Source organism: Phocoena sinus, chromosome 6 (genome assembly GCF_008692025.1).
Source record: "Phocoena sinus isolate mPhoSin1 chromosome 6, mPhoSin1.pri, whole genome shotgun sequence".
In the NCBI taxonomy this organism is placed as follows: domain Eukaryota; kingdom Metazoa; phylum Chordata; class Mammalia; order Artiodactyla; family Phocoenidae; genus Phocoena; species Phocoena sinus.
The window spans coordinates 1,594,347-1,617,135 of record NC_045768.1 but is presented as its reverse complement, the minus strand read 5'-3'; the positions used below and the strand labels follow the sequence as shown (position 1 = coordinate 1,617,135).

The 22,789-nt window shown below is 55.8% G+C and overlaps 2 protein-coding genes across 3 annotated transcripts in view; one reads left to right on the top strand and one right to left on the bottom strand.

Annotated features, from left to right (window-relative positions):
• NACC2 (NACC family member 2) overlaps positions 1 to 22,789 on the bottom strand; it is a 73,038-nt gene that overhangs the window by 16,503 nt on the left and 33,746 nt on the right. Inside the window, exons 1-2 of one of the 2 annotated variants that reach the window (XM_032634016.1) lie at positions 17,849 to 17,966; positions 15,514 to 16,462 (exon numbers count right to left, since the gene is read on the bottom strand). In XM_032634016.1, the coding sequence (XP_032489907.1) occupies positions 15,514 to 16,399 (886 nt within the window). In that variant the 5' untranslated portion in view covers positions 16,400 to 16,462; positions 17,849 to 17,966. Of the gene's footprint in view, positions 1 to 15,513; positions 16,463 to 17,848; positions 17,967 to 22,789 lie in introns of those variants that run through there. The other variant, XM_032634018.1, reaches the window with a different exon arrangement.
• On the top strand, positions 16,398 to 22,078 carry LOC116755556 (basic proline-rich protein-like). The gene is made up of 3 exons (XM_032635162.1): positions 16,398 to 16,632; positions 17,074 to 17,448; positions 21,289 to 22,078. Exons 1-3 carry the CDS (start codon positions 16,398 to 16,400, stop codon positions 21,444 to 21,446), a joined length of 768 nt encoding a protein of 255 aa, XP_032491053.1. The 3' UTR covers positions 21,447 to 22,078.

Genomic DNA, 22,789 nt, shown 5'->3' with positions numbered 1-22,789 from the left:
CGCCCACTGTGAGTAGGAGGCAGTAGCCAATAGTGGACTGAGTCCCTCGGCAAGAACAACTGTAAAAGCTGCATTAAAAAAAGTCGCCCAGTAGAGAGTATCACACTAAGTGAAGGAAATCGGACAGCGAAAGTGGTATCATGAGATACCACTTATATGTGGAAACTTAAAAAATGATACAAATGAACTATTTACAAAACAGAAACAGACTCAACAGACATAGAAAACAAACTTACGGGGGCTTCCCTGGTGGCACAGTGGTTAAGAATCCGCCTGGCAACGCAGGGGACATGGGTTAGAGCCCTGGTCCGGGAAGATCCCACATGCCACGGAGCAACTAATCCTGTGTGCCACAACTACTGAGCCCGCGTGCCACAACTACTGAGCCTGTGCTCTAGATCCCGTGAGCCACAACTACTGAGCCCGTGTGCCACAACTACTGAAGCTGCGCGCCTAGAGCCCATGCTCTGTCTGCGACAAGGGAAGCCACTGCAATGAGAAGCCAGCATGCCACAACGAAGAGTAGCCCCTGCTCGCCGCAACTAGAGGAAGCTCGTGCACAGCAGGGAAGACCCAATGCAGCCAAAAATAAAATAAATAAATTAAAAAAAGAATGTGGTGTCCCACGTATGGGCTGGACAAACACCGAGATTTGGGGCCTGCTGAGGAGGCGGTGCTCTGGGGAACACCCAGGCTTTCAGCCAAGACCTGGGAACAGCCAGGGCCCAGGAGCAGGGCAACCAGGAGCATCCAGCCTGACTTACTCCAGGAGGTCACATCACTGCTTGATAAATCCGACAGCCGCTCAGGCAAACCTCTAACAGGTCCCAGACCCTCTCTGGAGCAGCTCTGCTTAGAGCTTCCAAAATGTCTTCACACAATGTGAAGCATTCAATAAAAAATTATCAGCAACACAAGAAAGCAAAGCCAAATGATTAAAAGAAAAAAAAACCCCACAATTTACAAAGAGACATTAGATCAGACCCGTGGGCGATCTGTAACAGGTTCAACAGGCAGACACCGCGTTTCAAATAACTACTCTTAATTTGTGCAAGAAATGTACAAGATGGAGAATTTCGCCAGAAAACTAGAATCAATAAAAACAGTCAAATCCTAGAAATATGATTGGTTGGAAAAGAAATTAAACCGAGCACATGAGAAGATTGGTGAACTGGAAAATAATTCAATCCATAACTTCCAGGTTAAAGCAGCAGAAGAAAAAAGAAACAGAAAAGTCATAAAACAGAATAAAAGTCACCTGGAATTCCCAGGACGTGGTGAATGCACACCATGTGTGTCACGGGAGCCCGGGAAGGAGGGCGGGTGTGTGTGGGAAGCTATAATGACCCAGAACTCCAAACTGATTAAAGACATGAAGCCACATGAAGGAAGTGATCCCAGATAAGAGGGCGAGGGTAGGGAATTCCCTGGTGGTCCAATGGTTAGGACTCAGCGCTTTCAGTGCTGAGGGCACAGGTTCAATCCCTGGTTGGGGAACTAAGATCCTGTAAGCTTCGCATCAGGTGAACATCAGAGAGAAGGGTGCCAGGGCAGCTCTGCTGATGTAAGACCACGCAGACTTCAAAGCAAGAAACTTTGCTGGTGCTACAGGATATTTCACGATGATAAGAGGACCAGTTCACCAGGAAGATGAAACAAGCCTGCAATTGACAGGCACCCAAATCAAAACTTCATAATAACAGGCAGAACTAAAAGGAGAAATGGCAAACCTATAAGCCTCCCTGGAGATCTGAACACCCCATCTCTTGAGCCAACATAAGAAGATAAAAACAAATCTGAAAGAGTCTGCAAGATTTGATTGAATTACTGGTGCAACATAGTTTTTGTCTAGTGCATATGGGACATTTGCTGGGGCACAGAGTCTCAAAAGACGTCAGAACAATGAAGTGGTCTGAATATATTCTGTGACCACAGGAAATTTAATTCAGAAATTACAACAAATAGATGACCGGAAAATCCAAAACATGTTTGAAAATTTAAGCAACACACCAGGACATAACCCAAGGGTCAAGAAAAGAAAAATCACGAAAGCACTGGGAAATATTTTTGATTGAATGATAATGGAAATACGACATATCAAAATGGGTTGGGGAGAATTAAGCCGTGCTGACCAGGAAATGGACAGCCCTAAAGTGCATATATTTTTAAAAGGCTGAGAAATCAATCGATCAGAAAACTAGGAAAAGAATAGCAGATTAGGGCTTCCCTGGTGGCGCAGTGGTTGAGAGTCCGCCTGCCGACGCAGGGGACGCGGGTTCGTGCCCCGGTCCGCGAGGATCCCACATGCCGCGGAGCGGCTGGGTCCGTGAGCCATGGCCGCTGAGCCTGCGCGTCCGGAGCCTGTGCTCCGCAACGGGAGAGGCCGCAACAGTGAGAGGCCCGCGTACCGCAAAAAAAAAAAAAGAATAGCAGATTAACTCAGAGGAAGTAGAAATAAATTGAAATTAAAAAAATATATATGTAAGTACAGTTGACCCTTAGACAATGTGAGGGTTGGTGCGCCGACCCCCCTGAGCAGTCGAGAAGCTGCATATAACTTCTGTCTCCCCCCTAAACTTAACTACTAATAGCTTACCGTTGACCAGAAGCCTTACATGTGCAGTCAGTTCACACACATTTTGTGTATATATTTGTATTCTTAGCCAGCTAGAGAAAAGAAAATGTTGTTAAAATCGTAAGGAAGAGAAAATCCATTTGCAGTACTAGGCTGTATTCACCGAATATCGTAAGTTTACATCGTCTGTTTACAAGATGAACCACCTGTCTCTCAGTACCTGCATCAATATCGTCTTATATGATACGGAACACTGTAGGTATTATACGTGTTACCAGCACTAGACATCAAAACGGAAGTGTGAAAAAGAAATGCATATTTATTCACAGGTACTGTGTTTATTGCAAAAGGTCTGTGCATAAGTGGACCCAGGCGGTTCCAAGGTCAACTGTATCATAAGAGAGAAAAAGCCAAAAGTTGGTTCTTTGAAAAGACTAATATGTTGGGAAAATCTCTAGCGAGACTGAAGGAAGGATAATGAGGCAAAAAGACACAAATGAACAATATTGATTGTAAATATTATATTCACGTGACCCAGCGGAGTCTACAGAACAGGGGCTGGCAAACTTCTACTGGAGAGGGCCAGAGGGTCGTCAGTCTTTTAGGCTGGGTTCTGTTGAATGTCCTTCGTTTTTGCTTTTTCTCCTTTACACACCACTTTAAAAATATAAACAGCATCGTTAGTTTGTGAGCTGTACCAAAACAGGCCATGGGGCAGATCTGCCCCAAGTCACAGTCTGCCACTTTCTTCGATAAACGTTAGGAAGATTTTAAGAAGATGTAAGTAGTAGATTCACGCCAATAAATCTAAAAATTAGATGAAACCTATAAGCTTGAAGAGAAACACAACTTACCAACACTGACACAAGAAGAAAAAGAAATTTGAACTTGGACCTAATAAAGACATGAATCTAATAAACACCGTCCTGCAAAACACTCCAGGCCTAAGTGGCTTCATCTGGGCATTACTTCAAACATTTAAGAAATGGACTAAGGTTATACAAACTCTTCCAGGTCATTTTTAAAAGGGGGGAAGGGTGATAATTCTCGAATCATTTTATGAGGCCAGATAACCTTGCTAGCGAAAAAGGGAGAGATTACCTTAAAGGAAAATTAGAGGGCACCCTCTCTCGTCCACATAGTGGCAAAAATCCTAGAGAAAATATGAGGCAATATGAAAAGCAGGGGCTTGTCCCACGCAGCCGGTGGTCCAGGCGCTGGGTCCAAACTCCCGCTCCTCTGATGTGGGTCTGGGGTACCTACACTGGTGCCCACACTGTGTGTGCCTTGTGTGGGTGGGGGGTATGCATTTAACAGGTTTCCCAATGTTTAGGCTGGAGCTCTGTGGTGGGCAGGGGGGCACCCCCGGCAGAAGCAGGGGCTCCACTCTCAGGGTCTGGCCAGATGGGAGTGGCTCCCTCGATTTAGCAACTGCTGGACACCTGGCAACCCACCTGAGGCCTCCTTCTAGGAGATGAACACTGACTGGGGGTGGTCACAGCTCCAGAGAGCCCCCCCCAAAAAGGGCAAAAAAGTCGGGCAGTTGAATCCAGAGGTACGTAAAAAGGATACTACATCACAACGAGGTTGAGCTTATCCCAGAAACACAAGGTTTTTTAATATTCGAAAAAGCAATTTATAACATTAACAGAGCAGAAGAGGAAAACTGTATGACCATTTCAATATTTAAAGAAAAGGCTGGGGCTTCCCTGGTGGCGCGGCGGTTGAGAATCCGCCTGCCAGTGCAGGGGACACAGGTCAAGCCCTGGTCCGGGAAGATCCCACATGTCGCAGAGCGACTAAGTCCGTGCGCCACAACTACTGAAGCCCGTGCGCCACAACTACTGAAGGAAGCCCGTGCGCCACAACTACTGAAGCCCGTGAGCCTAGAGCCTGTGCTCCGCATTGAGAGAAGCCACTGCAACCAGAAGCCCTCGCACCGCAACGAAGAGCAGCCCACACTCACTGCAACTAGAGAAAGCCCGCGCACAGCAATGCAGACCCAATGCTGCCAAAAATAAACAAACAAACAAATAAGTAAAAGGTCTCATTAAAAAAAAAAAAAGAATCCACCACCTGCCAATGCAGGGGACACGGGTTCGAGCCCTGGTCCAGGAAGATCTCACATGCACGAAGCAACTAAGCCCACGAGCCACAACTACTGAAGCCCGTGCGCCTAGAGCCCATGCTCCACAACAAGAGAAGCCACCAAAGTAAGAAGCCCACGCACCGCAACGAAGAGTAGCCCCCGCTCGCCACAACTAAAGAAACCCACACGCAGCAACGTAAGACCCAATGCAGCCAAAAATAAATAAATATTTTAAAAATCCCCTTTAAAAAAAAAAAAAAAAAGTAAATCTTGAGCCCCACATCACACCACATTAAAAAAAATCAATTCCAGATATACTTACTACAGAGAGAAAAGCCTTTAATAACAAAGCAGGGGAGTCTGAATCTTGACTGTTAGAGGGGAAAACAGACGTGAGGAAGAGAGGAGGCTGGGAGAAGCCTAGGACATTGAGTTAAATTTGGAGATACCAGTACAAACTCGTGATTTTTAAACATATAAATTCCTAGCTCTGACTACTAAAAGGGTATAAAAACAGCACCCTAGTAGCAATAAGCAAACGTAGCACCCAGATCTTGGTTCCTAAATACCATTCCCCACTCAGAGGGAAAAAAGCTGACTCCAGGGCTGGGGAACAGAAAGCATAAGATGAGCCTGGGATATTTTGCTGAAAAAGACAATATGAAAATGCTTAAAAAAAAAGCAACTTTATACTAACACCAAATAAACAACAACAATAAGTGGAGGAATAAAATAAATAAGTAGGGGGGTCTGGAGAAGCTCTTCCCTCCAAAAGACCACCGACTAATAAATGTAGGAGTTATGGAGTTCCGATCACCACTCTGCAACCATCAGAGTAGGGATCAGTCCAAGCAAGAGTCATCAACAAACACTAAAAGGCTTGGGTGAAAGGCTAACGACACACCTTCTCTTCTCACAGTGACTCTACCTGGCAGAGATCACCTTGACCAAACGACCGAAGGGACCGTCACCAACACTGAGCCAGACCAGGGTCGTGGCTGGAGGAGGACACAGCATTGCTGCTGTGGAATTCCAGCAGAAACGCACGCCAGGCACCCAACCGTGAGACAAAACCCAGCAAACCCAAACAGAGGGACCTTCTGCAAAACAGCCAGCCCATGTTCTTTCAAAAGGAAAGTCTCATGCAGGATAAAGGCTGAGAATCTATTCCAGAATAAAAGAAAAACCAGAAATGCAACGTGTGATTCTGAACTGAATACTGGATCAGAAAAACCCAACGTGACCACAAAGGACAATATCGAGACAACTGGCGGAATTTAAGCCTGGAAATTTAAGCGTCGTTGACTATACAGTACTGCTGGGTCAAAACTGAATTTCCTGGGGACCTCCCTGGTGGTCCAGTGGGTAAGACTCCGTGCTCCCAATGCAGGGGGCCCGGGTGCGATCCCTGGTCAGGGAACTAGATCCTGCATGCATACCGCGACGAAGATCCCACGTGCTGCAGCTAAAGACCCAGCACAGCCAAAAAAAAATTTCCTGAGTTTTGAACACTGTCCTGTGTTTATGCAAGAGAATGTCCCGTTTGTAAGCAATGCTCTGTATTTTGGGGTAAAAGAGCATAATATCTGCAACTTGCCTTCAAATGGTTCAGAGGAAAAAAAAACAAACAAACCTATACTTAAAAGAAGAAAAAGAATGACAGAGCCAAATGTGGCAAATTCTTACCAGCCAGTGAGTCTGAGGCAAAGGTATGCAGGAGTTCTTTGTGCTTGTCCTGAAACACTTCTGTAAATTTAAAATGATTTCAAATCAAAAAGACAACTTTAAGGTACACAGAACATTACACTGATCTGGAGGTAAAGGAAGATTCCTTAGAGAAAGAAGTTAATAAACTCACTACATCAAAATTCTATTAAGAGGATGACAAGTTGCAGAGCGGGAGAAGATATTTACGACACTTGTCTGACAGAAGAGGTCTATCCGGAGTACACAGAAGCTCACGAAAAGTTGTGAGAAAAGGACAGACAACTCACTCTACAGAAGTGTGGGAAAGAAGATTTAAATGGGCACTTCACAAAGGAAGACAGATAAGCTGCCAAGAGTATGAAAAAACACTCAAAATCATTACTCATCATGGAAATTCCACTGAACTCCACTGTGAGAGACTCAGGACAACTGCTGGTGCTCTACATCCACGATGTCCAGCACCTGTTACAAAATTAATAGATACGTGAAGAACCACAAAAAGGTGGTCCCAAAGAGGAGAAAAATCAGTAGGTAGAAACAGACCAAGAAATAACAAAGCGGACAGCGTTAGCAGGCAAAGCCTTTAACACCAGCTAGAAAATACCACCAGAACTTTAAAAAAAATGGAAAAGCAGGAACTCAATGAGGGCAGAAATGGAATATACAAATAAGAACAAAACGGAACTGCAGAAAAGATCGGCAGCCATGAAGAAACAGCAATGGAAACGACGCCATCTAAAGCCTAAACAGAAAAAACGGCTGAAAACTAATAAATAAACAGAACCTGGGACCTCAGGGACAAAAACATGTTTAATTGGAGCCGTGGGGGGAGGCGCACAAGACATTTGAAGGAATAATGGTAGAAACGCGCACGTCCAAAAAGCTCAACAAAATGTAAGCAGAAATAAAAGCTGCCTAAAAAGAAAAGACACAACTCGTACAGAGAAACTCAGAGAAGAATGACTAAGATTTCCCGAGGAAAAAAATGCATTTCAGAATACAAGAGAACGTCTAATGAAAGCAGAAAGTAACAGTCAGCCTAGGATTCTACGTCCAGCGAAAATACCCTTCAAGAATGAAGGTGACAACTGTACAGTGAAAACTGACTAAGTTTATTATACATAAATTATACTTCAATAAGGCAGATTTTTTAAAAGGTGATATAAAGACCTCTTTGTGATTTTTCAGAATTCACTACTAGTCCATCACTAGGTTGAAGGAAATTCTCCAAGCAGAAGAAAAATAACACCAGGTAGAAACTCTAATCTATACGAAGTATGAAGAACTGGACAAGGTAAATATGTGGGTAAACATAATAGGCTTTTTTTCGTATTTTAAATTTCTTAAAAAGAATTAGACATCCACGTGGAAAAAAAAATCAGAACCTCGATCCATGTCTCACACCTTATACAAAAATTAACTCAAAATGGGCCACAGACTAAATGTAAAACCCAAAGCCATAAGACATCTAGAAGAAAACACAGGGGAAAAAATTCTCATAATCTTGTTAGGTAAAGAATCAAATACACCACCAAAAGCATCATCTGTAAGAGAAATTACTGACCATTTAAACTTCATCAGGGGACTTCCCTGGCGGTCCAGTGGTTAAGAATCCGCCTTCCAACGCAGGGGACGTGGGTTCGATCTCTGGTCAGGGAACTAAGATCCCACATGCCGTGGGGCAACAAAGCCCGCGGACCACAACTACTGGGCCCGCACGCCGCAACTAGGGAGAAGCCCGCTTGCTGCAAAGAAGAGCCCATGTGCTACAATTAAGACCCGACGCAGCCAAAAATAAGATTTAAAAATTTTAAAAATAAACTTCATCAAAATGTTAAAATGTCTATGAAAGACACTAGTAAGAGAAAGAAAAGACCAACTGCAGTCTAGTAGAAAATGTTTACGAGTCACATATCCAACACAGGACTTTCACACCTAGAATGTATAAGGAATACACCATATCAACAATACTCCATATTCAAACCACCCAATAAAAAGAGGGCAAAAGACTCGAAGAGGCACTCGACCAGAGCAGGTATACAGATGGCAAATAAATACACAAAGGGTGTTCCACATCATTAGACATTAGAGAGATACAAATTAACACTGCAGTGTGACACCACTATAGACCATGAGAATGGCTTTTAAAAAAAAGACAAAGCCAAGTGCTGACAAGATCATGGAATGACAGGAACTCTCCTCTTTGCTGGTGGCGATATAAAGTGACAGAAGCATTTTAGACAAGAGTTTGGGCAGTTTCTTATAAAGTTAAATATGCACTTACCATATGACCCACTATCTCATTCCTAGGCCAATTTACCAAAAAGAACTGACAATTCAAGGGTGCACAAAAACCTAGATGCCACGTTTGTAGCAGCTCAGTCCATCACCACTAAAAGCTAGAAATAAACCAAAGGTGCTTCGACTGGCAACTAGATAAACCCATCATGGGAATACTATTCAGCAGTCCAAAAAAAAAAAAAAGTAGCACGAACTCACACAACACGAATGAACCTCAAATGCATTCAATCAAAAGGCCACACACTGTGTGATTCCACTGATGAGACAGAAAACAGACCAGCGGTCGCAGGAGTTGGGAGAGAGGAAGAAAAGACTACAAAGGGTCCGCGGGGGGATGATAAAATGTGGGAGGTGACTGCTCTGCATCTTGATCGTGGAGGTGATCACGTGACCATATACATTTGTTTAAACTCAGAGAACAGTTTGCCCCAAAGAGTAAATTCTACTCTATTTAAATTTTAAAAGTGACTAAAAGTGGAAAATAGACAACTGTCTGTTTCAAGTAAAAACAATAACATCACCATAAGGCTTATAGCCTACGAAGAAGTAAAATACATGACAACGATTTCACTAAGGACCACAGCGGGGAAATGAAAACACACAGCTTTGAAAGTCTGAGTTCCACAGGAGGGGGTGATATACCTGAGAAGGTTGATGGGATAAGTCAAATATTCATGAGCCAGCTCCAGACGACCGAAGCATGGCGGCGGTGTGGGGGGGATGTCTAACCACTAGGTCAACAGCAGAGCTAAAGAGAAACTCTGGAAAAATTCAATCAGAAAGTGGTGGAAAAGAGGAAAAAGAGAAAACATGGATAATAAAAAACTAATAGTGAGACGACAGACCTGAACCTAACCCCCTTGAAAATTACACTAAACGTAAACGGTCGAAAGATTCCCAATAAAAGATGGTCAGACTGGATAAAAAGCAGATCTCAATCATGTGCTACCTGTAAGAATTGAGTTTTAAGACACAGATAGGTTAACAGGAAAAGGATGAAAACAGCCAACACCAGGTAAATAGTAAACATAAGAGAGCTGGCACGGCTATATTAATACCTGCATAGATCAGAAATGGATAAATTCCTTGAAAGACACAAATTACCATGGCTCGAGCAAGGTGTGAGAGAAATCTGAACAGTTCTACATCTAAACTAACAGAATGTATAATTGGAAACTTTCCCATAAGGAACAAAAACAACAACAAAACTGCGGGCCCAAGTGGCCTCACTGGCGAATGAATTCTATCAAATGCTTAAGAAAGAAAGAACATCAAACTTACACAAACTCTTTCAGAAAATTAAGGAGAAGAGACAGAAGGTTAGCATATCCTCCTACAAAACCAGACACAGATACTATATATAGGCAAACTACGGATAATTAACCTTCATGAACTAGATGCAAAATTCCTTAAGAAAACATTAGCGAATCGAATCCAGCAATATATAAAACAATAAAACATAATGACCAAGTGGGACTTATCCCAGGAGTTCAAGGGTGGTTCAACATTTAAAAATTAACTGATGATGGGCTTCCCTGGTGGCGCAGCGGTTGAGAGTCCGCCTGCCAATGCAGGGGACGTGGGTTCGTGCCCCGGTCCGGGAGGATCCTGCGTGCCGCAGAGCGGCTGGGCCCGTGAGCCATGGCTGCTGAGCCTGCGCGTCCGGAGCCTGTGCTCCGCAACGGGAGGGGCCACGACAGTGAGAGGCCCGCGTACCGCAAAAAAAAAAAAAAAAAAAATTTAACTGATGCAATACACCACATCAGTAAAATTAAGGAGAAAACCCACATAATAATTTCAGTAGATGAACAAAAAAGCAGTCCCACGTGTACGTGGATGTTCACAGCAGCCCGATGATAACGGCCACACACGACTGCCACTGGTGGCATGTCCACGGCATGGGAGAACACCATCAACCACAAGGACCAAGGACCCACACTCAGAACCACACGGATGAATTGATCTCAAGATACAGTAAATGAAAAACGTCAAAAATAGAAGACTCCATTCTGTGTGATCCCACTTAAGGAAAAATGATAGTGATGGAGAGCAACGGGGGCTGCGGTGGTGGGATGGGGTGGGGAGGACGCGGGGAAACATCTGAGGGAAGTAAATTGTTGTGTATCTTGACCGTGGTACTTGACTGATTACAATGGCCAAACTCATCACCTGTACACTTGAAACCGGCACATTTTACTGTGTGTAAACACTTTAATAAATAAAAAAGACGGGGAGAAAAAGGTGGGACTGCCCACCCAGCACAGGCAAGTCTCAAACTCATTCTGCTGACGAGACAGCCGGACCAGAGTGCAGACAGCCTGACTCTGTTTACGTGACAGACAAAAGTACCCAGAGGACAGAAAGCAGATCCGAGGCTGCCCGCGGCTGGGGGTGGGGGAGGGGATGCCAGCAAAGGGGCGCAAGGGCCTCCAGGGTGACAGACACGTTCGCCATCTGACTGTGCTAATGGCACCACACCCACATCTCAAATGGGTAATTTCATACCCGTGTCACCGAGGTACGTAAGATACACCTCAATAAAACTGGTTTAAGAAGAAATCTCAGGGTGTTTGGGGGTGTGAGGGTTAAACGTGACACTGCATGGAAGCTGAGGCCAGGGAGCCAGGGGGCCGCCCCTGGAGGCCCTCAGGGGTGAGCCCCAGATGGTGCCTGGGGTGCCCGGCCAGCCCTCAGGGCAGCCTCCGGGGTATACAGTGGGACAGACACATTGGCGCTGGCACCTCCTTCGCCTGGCCTGAGCTGCCAGGATGCTGCCTTAAAAAAGCGGGAACCCCCCGAGCCTGGGCAGGCCGCCCCCACCTGGGCACCACTGTAGGCAGGCCAGGGGTTGTGCTGGGCTCTAACGGTGCGGACGCTCCTGGCCCAGGGCCGGAGGCAGTGTGGGTGGCGGGGAGTGGGGCTTGCAGAGCCCATCCCGACTGCTCCCTCTCTGTGGGACCCCCAGGCGACAGCTCGTGAGCTCTGAGCTGTGGCTGGGAGCAGCCGCCAACCCGGCTTCCCAGAGGCTCTGCTGGAGGGACGCCCTGCCGTGCAGAGGGGGAACGCAGCAGGCTTGGCCCGCCCCCCGGAAGATGGGACAGCAGCCGCGCTGACCTCACAGGCCATGCTGGGAAGGCCTGGCCCGGGGCAGGGCTCTATCCTCCGGCATGCAGGAGCCACCTACGGCCTCTGCTCAGAGCGGCGGAACCCGGGACCAGACGTGCTGCCGCGTGCCAGGACCCCCTCCCGCGCACCACCAGCGTCCGTCCCACGTCCAGGCGTGGGGACAGTGGGCAGACCCGGAGGGGAAGGGAGAGCAGGGCCACACAGGGCCACCAGCTCACTGGCCACAAGCAGGGCACCCCGCGGCGGTCCCCTCCTGGGAAAGGGTGAAGGTGGAGGCTCGGGGCTGGTGCGTAAACACCTAGGCGGGCCTGTGGCTCAGAAGCCCATAGGGGAGCACATCTGCCTGCGGGATTCAACATCTGCCCAGTAAGGGGGGCGGGCTTGGAGGCCAGAAGGGGGTCGGAACTGCAGAGACCAGGGGAGGGGGCCCGGGTTGGCGTGGGAACCTCCCCTCCATACCCTCTGTCGTCTCGTCCCCGCACCCCTCAGCCTCACTCCCGGGGCAGCCTGCCCTGACGGTGGCCTCCCGCCAGGATGAAACACCACGTCAGGGTCCAGTCTGGTGTCTCTCTGTGTCCACTGCAGCAGGCAAGAGCAGGGACTACGCCCATCCCGGCCACCACTGCTCACAGCCTGTGGGTGCAGGTGTGCCCAAAGAGGGTGAACAGGTAGAGACCATGGGAGCGGACCCCTCATGGCGGGGGGGTGCCCTCTGTGCCCTGCCCACCCCCGGAACCAGAACCAAGCCCCCCAGACCCGCGCTGCCTTGACGGGGCCACCCCTGGCTCCTGCCCCACTCCCGGCTAGAGGCTGATGTGCAGAGAGATGCCCACCGGCTCTGGGCCCTGCGGAGCTGAAGCGCGAGCTGCCCTGAGCCCCGGGGTGGGGGGCTGAGCCCACTGCGATGTGGGGTGAGTCTGATCGGCCCCATCCTGGTTAGGGCCTTCCCAGTGGCACCTCTCCTAACCTAACCAATTAGGAACCACCCAATATCCTCCAACAGGGAAGTGGATAAATCAAACACGGCATCTCCACAAACGACGATGACACAGGACTTGGACAGAACGGAGGAACACACAGCACGGAAACGGGAAACCACGTGGGGGCTGCTGGGGGGAGGGATCCAGAGTCCATCCACTCATCTATAACATTCAATTCCTCGATTTCCCAACAAGAGGCCCATCACGTGGGAGCTGCTGACAGCTCTTCACGGGGATGAGGGTGGGGACGGGGTCTCCAGTGCAGGGCTCTGCGCCCTTTGCTTTCCTGCACGTGGCGTGCTGGAGAGAAGACCCCTGAGGGTCACTCAGGCCACCCCCTCCCTTGGCAGGTGGGGAAACCGAAAGGAGAAGGGACTCCTGAGAACCCTTATGTGCCAGTTCACCTTAGAACCTTCTGGATTCCACCAGCTCGAGAGCCCGGCCCAACCCCTGTCCAGGCCCTGGCACGGGGCACCTGGGTATTCGGCTGCCCACGCGGGGTGTGAGGATGCCCCCTGACCAGGCCAGGCCAGCACAGAGGGAGCCCGGGGTACAGGAAACCAGCGCCCAAGGGGCAGCCAGCCTTTGGGGACGGGCCCCTCTCTGCCTGCCCGGCCCCCACGGACCCTCCCCCCAACCCTCTTCCCAGCGCGCCAGGTGCCCAGTGACGCCAGCGACGTCACTGCCGATAACCTAGATTTTAACCAAGAAATCACACACCCCCTCCCTGCCCCACTTACGGGCTCAGGGAGGAGAAAACCCAGACCGGAGCCTCCCAAGTCCTGTTGGAGACAGGCTCCCAGGCCACCGCCCCCAGTGTCGCAGCTTCCCTCCACCCCGTCCCACCTCCAACGCTCCCAGGGATGTGGGATGAGGGGCTCACAGGCCTTGGCTGACCCGTGACCGGCCCCAGTAGGACCCAGCAGCTGGTCTCAGTGCGGGAGGGGCTGGTGAGAAAGTCCAGTCACAGACAAGGCAGTGGGGCAGCTCGGTCTCCCAAGCCGCACCCCGGGCTGTCCACGGCCACCTCCCTTGGCTCCTTGGAAAATCCAAGGGTGCAGGTGGGCCCCAACTGTCCAGGTGAGGAGGGGGTCCAGGCTCCTGCAGCCAGAGGGGCAGGTGCCCTCAGACGGGCTACCGCCCTGCACCCACACCTAGCAATCCCAACACCTGTGGTGTCTCTCACTGTCTCGTACACACCAAGGCCCGAGGCCACACTGGCGGGAAGGGGGCCATACAGGGAGGACCCTGGGGTGACACGTGAACTAGGGTCCTCTCCTGGTTCGGCACTGCACCACCAGGGACCACCGTTGGGCAGCCCTGCCCCTGGGCCCTCAGCCGATTCTGTCCTGACCCCTCCATTGAGCCCTGTCCAGCTGCTGGCATTGGTGGGGGGGGCGGTCCTGCAGGGTCTGCCCTGAGCCCGTGTAGCCTGTTTTCCTGGGGGAGGGGCTTGGGAGCCACCCCAGCTCCCTCTGGCCCAGTCTGGGTGCTAACGGATCTTTCTACCCCCTGGGGGCCGTCAGGGAGAGGAAACTGCACACGGGTGGTTCCCGGGGTCCCGGCCAGGCCTAACCGCAGCTCTGAGAGGGACCCTGAGAAGGGCCCACGTTGGCCAGACCAGAGACCGAGACCCAGCCGCCCGGTGCCACATGGGGATCGGCTGTCCCAGCGGCCCGAGCTGGCCAGTGCACCAGGCTCCCTCTGCTCCTGCCCCCCAGGACTGACAGACCAGTGCCCGCCTGGAGGCGGAGGAGTGGAAGGGGGAGGGAGAGGAGGGGCAGCGTCGGCCCCATCAGGGCGCAAGGACGTGGTGGGTCTCAGGGGTGCAAAGAGTCCCCAAACTGCACTTTGGGACCCCAGCTCTGGGATGCCACTTCCCACTGGCAGCATGCATCCGGGCCAGTCACCGGACATGGGCCACGCATGCAAATCAGGACAGGCAGCGGGCCCAGGCGCACAGCCAGTTTTCGGGGAACACAGAAGGCAAGAGGACACCTGACCTGGGGCCTCAACTATGGGACCCTTCACGCAGAGGCACCGCAAACCAGTGCGTGCTGGGCTCATAGATCCCAAATGCGGGAGCTCCCCCCAGAATAAGTGGGGGGCAGCACGTTCAGTTCAAGAGGCGCTGTCTGCCGGCCACTTGGTGCTAGCCCCAGGGAGACGGCCGCGACTGGGAGGGGCCCAAGGGACTCTCTGGCCTCCCTGAGTCAGAGGGAAGGTGAAAGCACATGGGTGGGGAAAGGGCTGAGATCAAAGGCAGCGAAGATGGGCCTGCTGGGGCAGGCACCTCAGCGACAGGGACACTGAGGCCTCAAGCAGGTGAGTGACGAGTCTGGGTCACACACTGCCCTGTGAGCCCTCAGGCAGGTCCCTGGTCCACTGAGGCCCTCAGTCTCTTCATCAGTCCGATGAAAGCCGGGGCTCTGTCCCACACGCTACGCTGCAGCTGAACTTTCCCGTGGCCTCTCATCTCACCCAGGATGAGTCTAGAGTCCCTAGCTAAGGCCCTGCAAGACGGACCTGGGTCCTGCTCCTGCCTCGGGTGTCAGCTCCTGCCAGCTCGTCCAGTCTGGGCTGGGGACTGTCCCTGTACACCTGCAGCACGGTGCCCCCGGACGTGTCCGTCTCCCTGCCAGGCTGTGAGTGGCCCGGGGTAAGGCCAGGTCAGCCTCGGTGCCCACACAGGAGGTGCCGGCAGGCAGGCGGCCGAGGTGGCGGGTGGGGATTACCTGCGTAGCTGCCTGCGGCCTTGACGTACATGTGGCCGTACTGCTCCTCCACCATGGTGTCATAGGCCTCGTCATCCTCGTCATCCTCTTCGTTGTGGTAGGAGGTGGGGCTGTCGGTGGTGGGCAGGCTGCTGGCCCCCGGGCTGGTCCGCTCCCCCTGGGAGTACTGCGCCTGCTGGATGCTGGGGATGAGGGTGGCCAGGCTGGGCACCCCGTAGTAGGAGACCCGGGGCAGCTTGAGCGGGGCCGTGCCTGCCGCCACCGCGGGGCCCGTCGCCGCTGCCGCGCCGTCCCGGGCCCCCGTCTCCAGCGGGCGCTTGGGGGCCAGGCCTGGGCCCGCGGCCAGCGGCAGCTCCACGGCTTCGTGCTTGACGCGGGTCAGCAGCGGGATGGGCACGGAGGGGGACACGACGTAGGGGGGCGCGGCGGTGACCGGCTGCAGCTGGTTGCAGGGGCTCTGGGGCTCGGAGCTGGCGTCCTCGATCATAGCGGTCTGCGAGTCGCAGTGGGGCGAGCTCACCTTGAACATGAGGTCCGTGCCGCGCTCCACGATGTGCTGGATCTGCAGGAAGCCGGCCGTGTACATGACCACGAGCTGCTCGCTGGCCGCCATGGTCAGCCTGCCCGTGTAGCAGAAGGACAGGATCTGCTGGAAGCAGGCGGGCGGCACGGTGCCCGGCAGCTCGAAGGCGCTCTTGCTGTTGCCGCTGAACAGGTCGCGGAAGTAGAGGCTGCTGGCGGCCAGGACGGCCCGATGGGCCTTGAAGGCCTGGCCCTTGACCACAATGGACACATCGCAGTAGAGGCCCAGCAGACGCTGCTCGTTGAGGCAGCCGAGCACGGTGTTCCCGAAGTTGGGGATCTCGATGTGCAGCATCTGCGACATGGCGGGCGGGGGCGGCGGGTGGGCCTCAGACTCTCAGTGCGGGAGCGGCCGAGCGGGGCGCATCTGCGGGAGAGAGGGCGCCGCGGTCAGGGTCGGGCCCCGGACGTCCAGCGGCCCACTGGCAGGGCCGGGCCCCGCACCACCACCACAGTGCCCAGGCCCCCCTGCGGGGCACCCCCAGACCCTCCAGCCGCCACGAGCCAGACCAGGTCTCGCCGCAGACCCGGCCGATGGTGGGACGCTGGCAGGGCCGTCAGTGCCGCCCAGGATACTAGAAGCCCCAGCTGGGTTTCCAGCCGGGGTGGGGGTGTGGGGGCCCTCCCACACCACCCCGGGATGCTCCCAGAGTCCACCCAGCAGAGCGTGTAAGCCCTCGGGGCCGAGAGACACCCTGTCCTGGCAGAAGACGAGAACAGGCCTGCAGGCGGCGGACAGATGGGAGGACGGGAGGACGGGAGGTCGGGAGGACTGGAGGACGGGACGGGGCGGTCCACCCACAGCACTGGAGGGGCGAGGGCGGCAGGCCCGCGTCTGCATAACTCTTCTCCTAGGAAAAAGTTAGCAGCAAAGGAGCCCCTTGCCGCCTGTCCCCTGGGAGGGACCCGAACCCGGAGCGAGAGGCAGGGCACCGCGGTGTGTGTGGCGGGGGTCTCGTGGCGAGCGGTTTCTCGGAGGCTTTGCTTTCGGTTTGCTTTTCCCCTTTTCCCTAGAGCAGCCGTGCACAGGGCCCGCCAGGGGGGGCATTCTGCCCCGCCGGCTGAGAAGCCGCCCCTTCGGCCCTCGGGAGAGGCGGGCAGGAGTGGTTGCCCAGGGAAGTGAGCTGAAGCTGGGAGAACTCAGCCTCTCCGACACCTCTGCTCGCCCTCCAGGCAAAGGAGACCTCGGGCCAGAGGTGCTCCGAGCCGCGCCCGGCTCCCCCAGCCCGAGCTGCCTCGGGGACCCGGCTGCCAGCCCAGGAGTTGGGACCCTGTCGCAGCCCCACCTGCGCGCCCTCCCGGCCCCCCAGCTCCCGATGCCGGCCGATCCCTGCTGGCTCGCTCCCAGCCCAGGTGACTAAAGGGGTCGTGGGGAGACAGGGGAGGGCCGAGCAAGGGATTGGCGGTGGTCGGGATGCTGCCGGCCCGCAGGGTCTGGGGATGGGGCTCCCGCGCTGTGGAGCTGGTGTCCGACTCAGAGAAGCGGGGCCGGGACGGACGGGCCGGAGAAGGCGCCGGCCCAACTCCGCGCAGCCGGCGCCCGTACAAAGGGCCGCTCGGTCCCGCGGGAGGAAAGTGCGGGCGGCCACAGAGGCGCCGGGCGGCCGGCGAGAGGAGGGCGGAGCGCCGGCCCGGCCGCCGGCAGGAGTTGAGCAGGTGGGCGGCCGCTCGGGGTGGGGGGAGGGCCCGCAGCGCCCCCGCTGCGGAGAAGTTGCCGGCCTGGCCGGTGGCACCGGCGGCAGGGGAGACCTACCTTTGGCCGCTGCCGCCGTGGCCCCGGCACTGCCCGCTCAGCCTGGCAGGGGCAGGCTCGCCCGCACACCGGCCGCCCGCAGCCGCCAGCTGCTCCGGGAATGCAGCAAACGGAGCGGGAGCCCTTGGGGTGGGGAGGGCGAGAGGAGCTGCGGGGGGAGGAGGGGGGAGGGGGGAGGAGGAGGAGGGTGGGGGGAGGAGGGGGACAGAGAGTCTCGGCTGGGCCGGGCCGCAGCTCAGCTGCACCCAGCCCGGCTCTCCGGGGCAGCGCACAGCATCTAAATGAAGAGGCCGGATGCAGACGGACATTCAGGCAGCTCTCGGGAATGAATAGCCGCCTTTGATTTGGGGGCCGAAGTAATGCCAGCTCCCAGCCCCGGCTTTAAAAACAGTGGAGTGTCGGTGCCAGAGGAATGCACGGCTCCGGGTGTTGGTACAAGACAGACTTTTGATGACTCACTGCAAATGCAAACAAAGATGGCAGCAGTACTGTTCGGTGTGCCGAGAGACGCTCGCGGTGCCGCGCAACCGAGACGGCCTGGAGACGTATAGCGCGGCTCTGCATATGAATTACCCAGTAAACTACCACCCCGCCATCCAGTACAGCCCGAGCGTCAAAGCATTTAAACTATGCCAAACAGTCTGCAGGGCTGGCAGAGCAGCCTAACTCCTGCAGTGCAGGCAGGGGGGGGCCGGGTGGGGGAGGCCGGCGAGGGGGGCAGGGAGGCCAGGGGGTCGGGGCAGACAGGGCAGGAGCTGGGTGAGCAGGGGAGGAAAAGAAGGGAGATGAGAAAATGAGGCAGAAAGAGGTGAGGGCAAGGGGCCAGGGAGGAAGAGACCCAGCCCCCCCTTCCCCCGGCGCCCTGCAGGCCCCAGTGCCTGCCTTCCCCCCTTCTTGGGGTCCCAGAGCGGCAGGCCCAGCTAGTCCGGCCCCAAAACCCCAGGTAATCACCCTGTACCCCCACTCCCCAGCCGGGGCAGCTCTCTTAAAGAAGTACAACTTTGTGATTACAAGCGGGGGCCAGGCCCGTGGTGGCCAGCAACCAGGAGCCCCCGAAGGACCTGCCCCGGGGAGGTGGCAGCCAAGGCACTGCCCCCAGGTTACCCGTGTGGCCAGGCCATTGGTGCGGGGTCCACAGCGTCCGCCGCCTACTGAACCCTTCCTGGGCAGGGGCGGCCGTGCTGTGCTTACTGCCTGTTTGGCTGCAGAGGACGTGGGACCTCGTTCTAGGCTCAAGCCCCCACCTGCTGGACAGTGTGGGCCCTGGGGCAGACCACTGGCCTGCCCAGCCTCAGTTTCCCTGCTTGCCACCAACTGTGGCAGCCTGCAAGAAGGGGCAGGGTCGAGAGTGGAGATGGCCAAGGAAGGTCTGTCTCCTGCAGCGCCCAGCATCGTCACCATCAGGCGATGTGGGGGCAAGGCGGGGGCGGGGGGGTGGGCTACAGGCAGCACCCCTCCCACCGTCCCTTCCGAGGCATCCGGAGAGAAAGAAAGAGCCGTCTGGCGCCTCCCCATTCACACACCGTGGGCTCAGCTTCCGAGACCAGATGAAACGCTGCTGAATGGAGGTGTAGGGAAGCCGCCCCGCGAGCAGCGGCCGGCAGCGGCGGCCTGGTGCCTCCTGCAGGGGGCTGCTGACAACTCGGGGGGTGACGGCAACACAGGCCCGCACGTGGAGCGTTAACAGAAATGGTCCCCGCTCGGTGCTCTGGGGACCCGGGGGCTGTGTGGGGAGAGAGAGCGGGGCTTGGCCGGGCTTCCTCCAGCTTGAGGCCCATGCGGGGCGGCCATCATCTCAGCACCAGCCAGGTTTCACATCCCGGCTTGGCCTCGGCCACCAGGTGACGGACCGAGGGCCCTTACGCACCGCACTCTCGGGTCCATGTGGACGCCCGGGTCTGCACGCCTCCCCTCACCCCCACTGGGTAGCCTTGCCAGGCCCCCCAGACTGGGCTGTGTCATCCTGGTGGTCCCCTTTTCCTGGGGCCCAGAAGAAGCCCACTAGCTCCAAGATGAGGGACTGGGGCCTCGGGGGGCGGGGTGTGTGTGTGCGGGCACAGCCCCATGTGCCTGCCCAGCCACAAAGGGGGGCAGACTGGGCACACATGGAGCCAGTGTGGAGAAACAGAGGGACACTCAGAGGCCCAAGGACAGTGGGGCCCGTGATGGGTAGGGAAGGGCAGGGGCCAACCCTGGCCTGGGTGCAGGACACCCAGCCTTCCACCGCCCTCCACGAGCTCTCCCCTCCGCTGTGCTGCACCCAGGCCCTCCCTGGGTGGAGGAGAGCGACCACCTTCAGGCCCCTGTTTCATTGCCAGCTCCGCAGGGAAGTCCCCCAGGTGCCACGCGGGAGCTTGCTGAGGCTGGGAAAGTCTGTCCGATGCCTGACGGGCGTTTCACCCAATGCTGGGCACAGCCAGGGAGGGCCGCAAGAGAGGGGCTGTGTGGCCCAGGGACACACAGCACAGTGGGGAGGGCCGCCACAGGGCCCCTGCACCCACCACCGGGAGCCTCCCAGAGAATGAGGTGGGGCCTCCTGAGCCAGATGGGGGCTCCCGTGCCGTGAGAGGGGAGGGGGTGAGCGAGCCTGGCTGGGGTGGGCGGAAGCTGCAAAGGTGCAGTGCGCACCGGCCCCCAGAGGGTCCCAACTGCCCAGGGCTGGGCAGGGAGCAGCCAGGTTCTGAACTGAGAGCGGGGGCCAGCGAGGTCTGCGAAGCCGACCCTTCCAAGAGCGGCTCCTGGGTTCCGCTGGGTACCACCCCACATGCCGGGCCCGGCGCCAGCCACCTCAAATGCAGGTCCTATGGCCTCCAGCAGAGGACTCCACGTCTGGGATGCCCGCCTGGGAGGGGGGTCACGTTTGCCCTCCGATGGTGACCACGGGGTCGAGGCAGACGATGTTATTAGGAAAGTGCTTGGCTAGAGACGCACATGGCTAGAGACCGGCGCCTGCCTAGGCCCCGTCCGTGCTTCATGGGCCTGCCCCCCGGGGCTGCGGCCAGACGGTTCACCCGGAGAGGGGACCATCCCCCCCTGGAAGGTGACGGAGCCGTCTGGCCCCGGGGATGGGGACAACCAGCCCTGTTGTTGCCGTGTCCTCAAGCCACCTGTGCGGGTGAGGCCGCCGCCCCACGGCCCAGCCCAGGACAGCCCAGCACGAGCTGGTTTCAGGTTGCTTTCTTAGAAGCCTCGGGCCGGAGCGAGAACAAAGCTGAACTTTAGGAGAAAAGAATAAAATAAAGGCTTGGCTTACACACCCAGGACTGTGAAAGCGGGACGTGCCGAGGGCCGATCCATGCGCAGTGGCCGGAGAGGAGAGGGGCCAGGGGCCTGAGCTGGCCTCCCGGCCCAGCCCTACACGACCTCCTTCCGCTTCTGTGCCTCTGTTTCCCCACCCCCTGCTACCCAAGCAGCACCACCTCTTCTGTCTCCCTCCGCAGCAGGGTTCCCGTGCCGCCCGCTCACGGAAGGTCCTGAGGAGCCGGGAGGAATGTCCGAGATCCGATCCTTGTTCATCCCGGCCGTCCTCAAAGCCACTGCACCACGGAACCCTCCCCCTCATAATGCCCTTCAGAATGGAACCCACTTTGGGACATAACAAAGCCAGAGTCCAGCCCCTGCAGCTGTGCTAGCCTCAGGGGAGAGGCCTGTTCCACACAGACCCTAGACCTCCCCAGGAAGAAGTGGATGGGGGGGGGGGGTCTCTTCTCTGTGGACCCTCCCTTGGGAACGGCTGGGATTATGGGTTGTCTACCAGAATGCCTCCCAGCCCCCGGCGGGCCACGCACCCACAGGTGGCCGAGAGAAGGATGTGGGGCTATGAGCCCCAAGAGCTGTAGACACGCAGGCACACAGGGGCCAGGGGGCGTCAGAGGCCAGCCTCCCCCACCCACCGCAGATCCTCAGGGGCCTGCTACGGCAGGGGCACGGCACCACGCAGGAGCACAGCGTTTAATTTCTGCAGAAGCACCACGGGCGAGGGAAAAGGAGGCGAGACAAATTAAATTAAATTAAATTATTTTGCAGGATTTAATTTTACCAACCTAATAAGCGGACCGGACCTCGGCAAATGCACAGCCATTAAACACACACCGCAGGGGAAGAAGGGGGCAGGTGCCCCAGGGAACATTCCGGCAGCAGAAAAAGGAGCCCCTCTCACCCCCAGCACCTAGCCCCCAGCCGGGGGCCCATCCCCGTGGCAGCCCCGCTGCCCGGCCGCCAAGCCCTGCCATCTCAGGCCCTCGGGAGAAGCCGGCCTGGCAGCAAGGCCACCTCCTAAAAGGCAGGGCGCTCCGGAGTTGGGGCCAGGCCCCAGCGGCCACATCCCCCAGGGCCGTGTCCTGCAGGGAGGTGGGCAGGTTACTGAGTCAGCATGAACACACGTGGGCGCGTCGGGGCATCAGGAATACCGCCCAGGCTGCCCCGCGGAGGCTGTCAGGAGAGCGTGGGCGGGGCGGGGTGTCACTCTGGACAGCAGCCATCAGAGCGACGGCCTTGCTTTCCGATTCCGATTACGGCGCAGGCTCCAGTTACCAGGCTCTCTGGCAGCCCCATCTGCAGTCCCCCGTTCATGCTCTGGCTCTGCTGTGAGCTCTGCTCCTCCGACGGGCAAGGGGGAGGCGTCTGGGGGTTGACCCTTCGGAGGTCCGGGTGGCTGTTTGAAGCAAGGCTGCTCGGCTCGGGCGTGCCAGGCCCCCTGAAAGCTGGGCGAGGCACCGGCCTGCTCGAGCCTCAGGTTTGCATTAAACTTCTAATGCACCACAAAGCAGGGCTGGGCTGTCAGGGGGCCGGGCTGCTAATGGAAGGCCCCGGGCAGGGAACCAGGGCTCCAGGGTGGGGTCTCAGCTGCTCGGAGCCCCCTCCCCACCGTCCCGACTTGTGTACTTGTGTGCTCGCCTCCCAGCCCCACCCCCTCCAGGTGGGTGCAGAACAGGAGGCTGA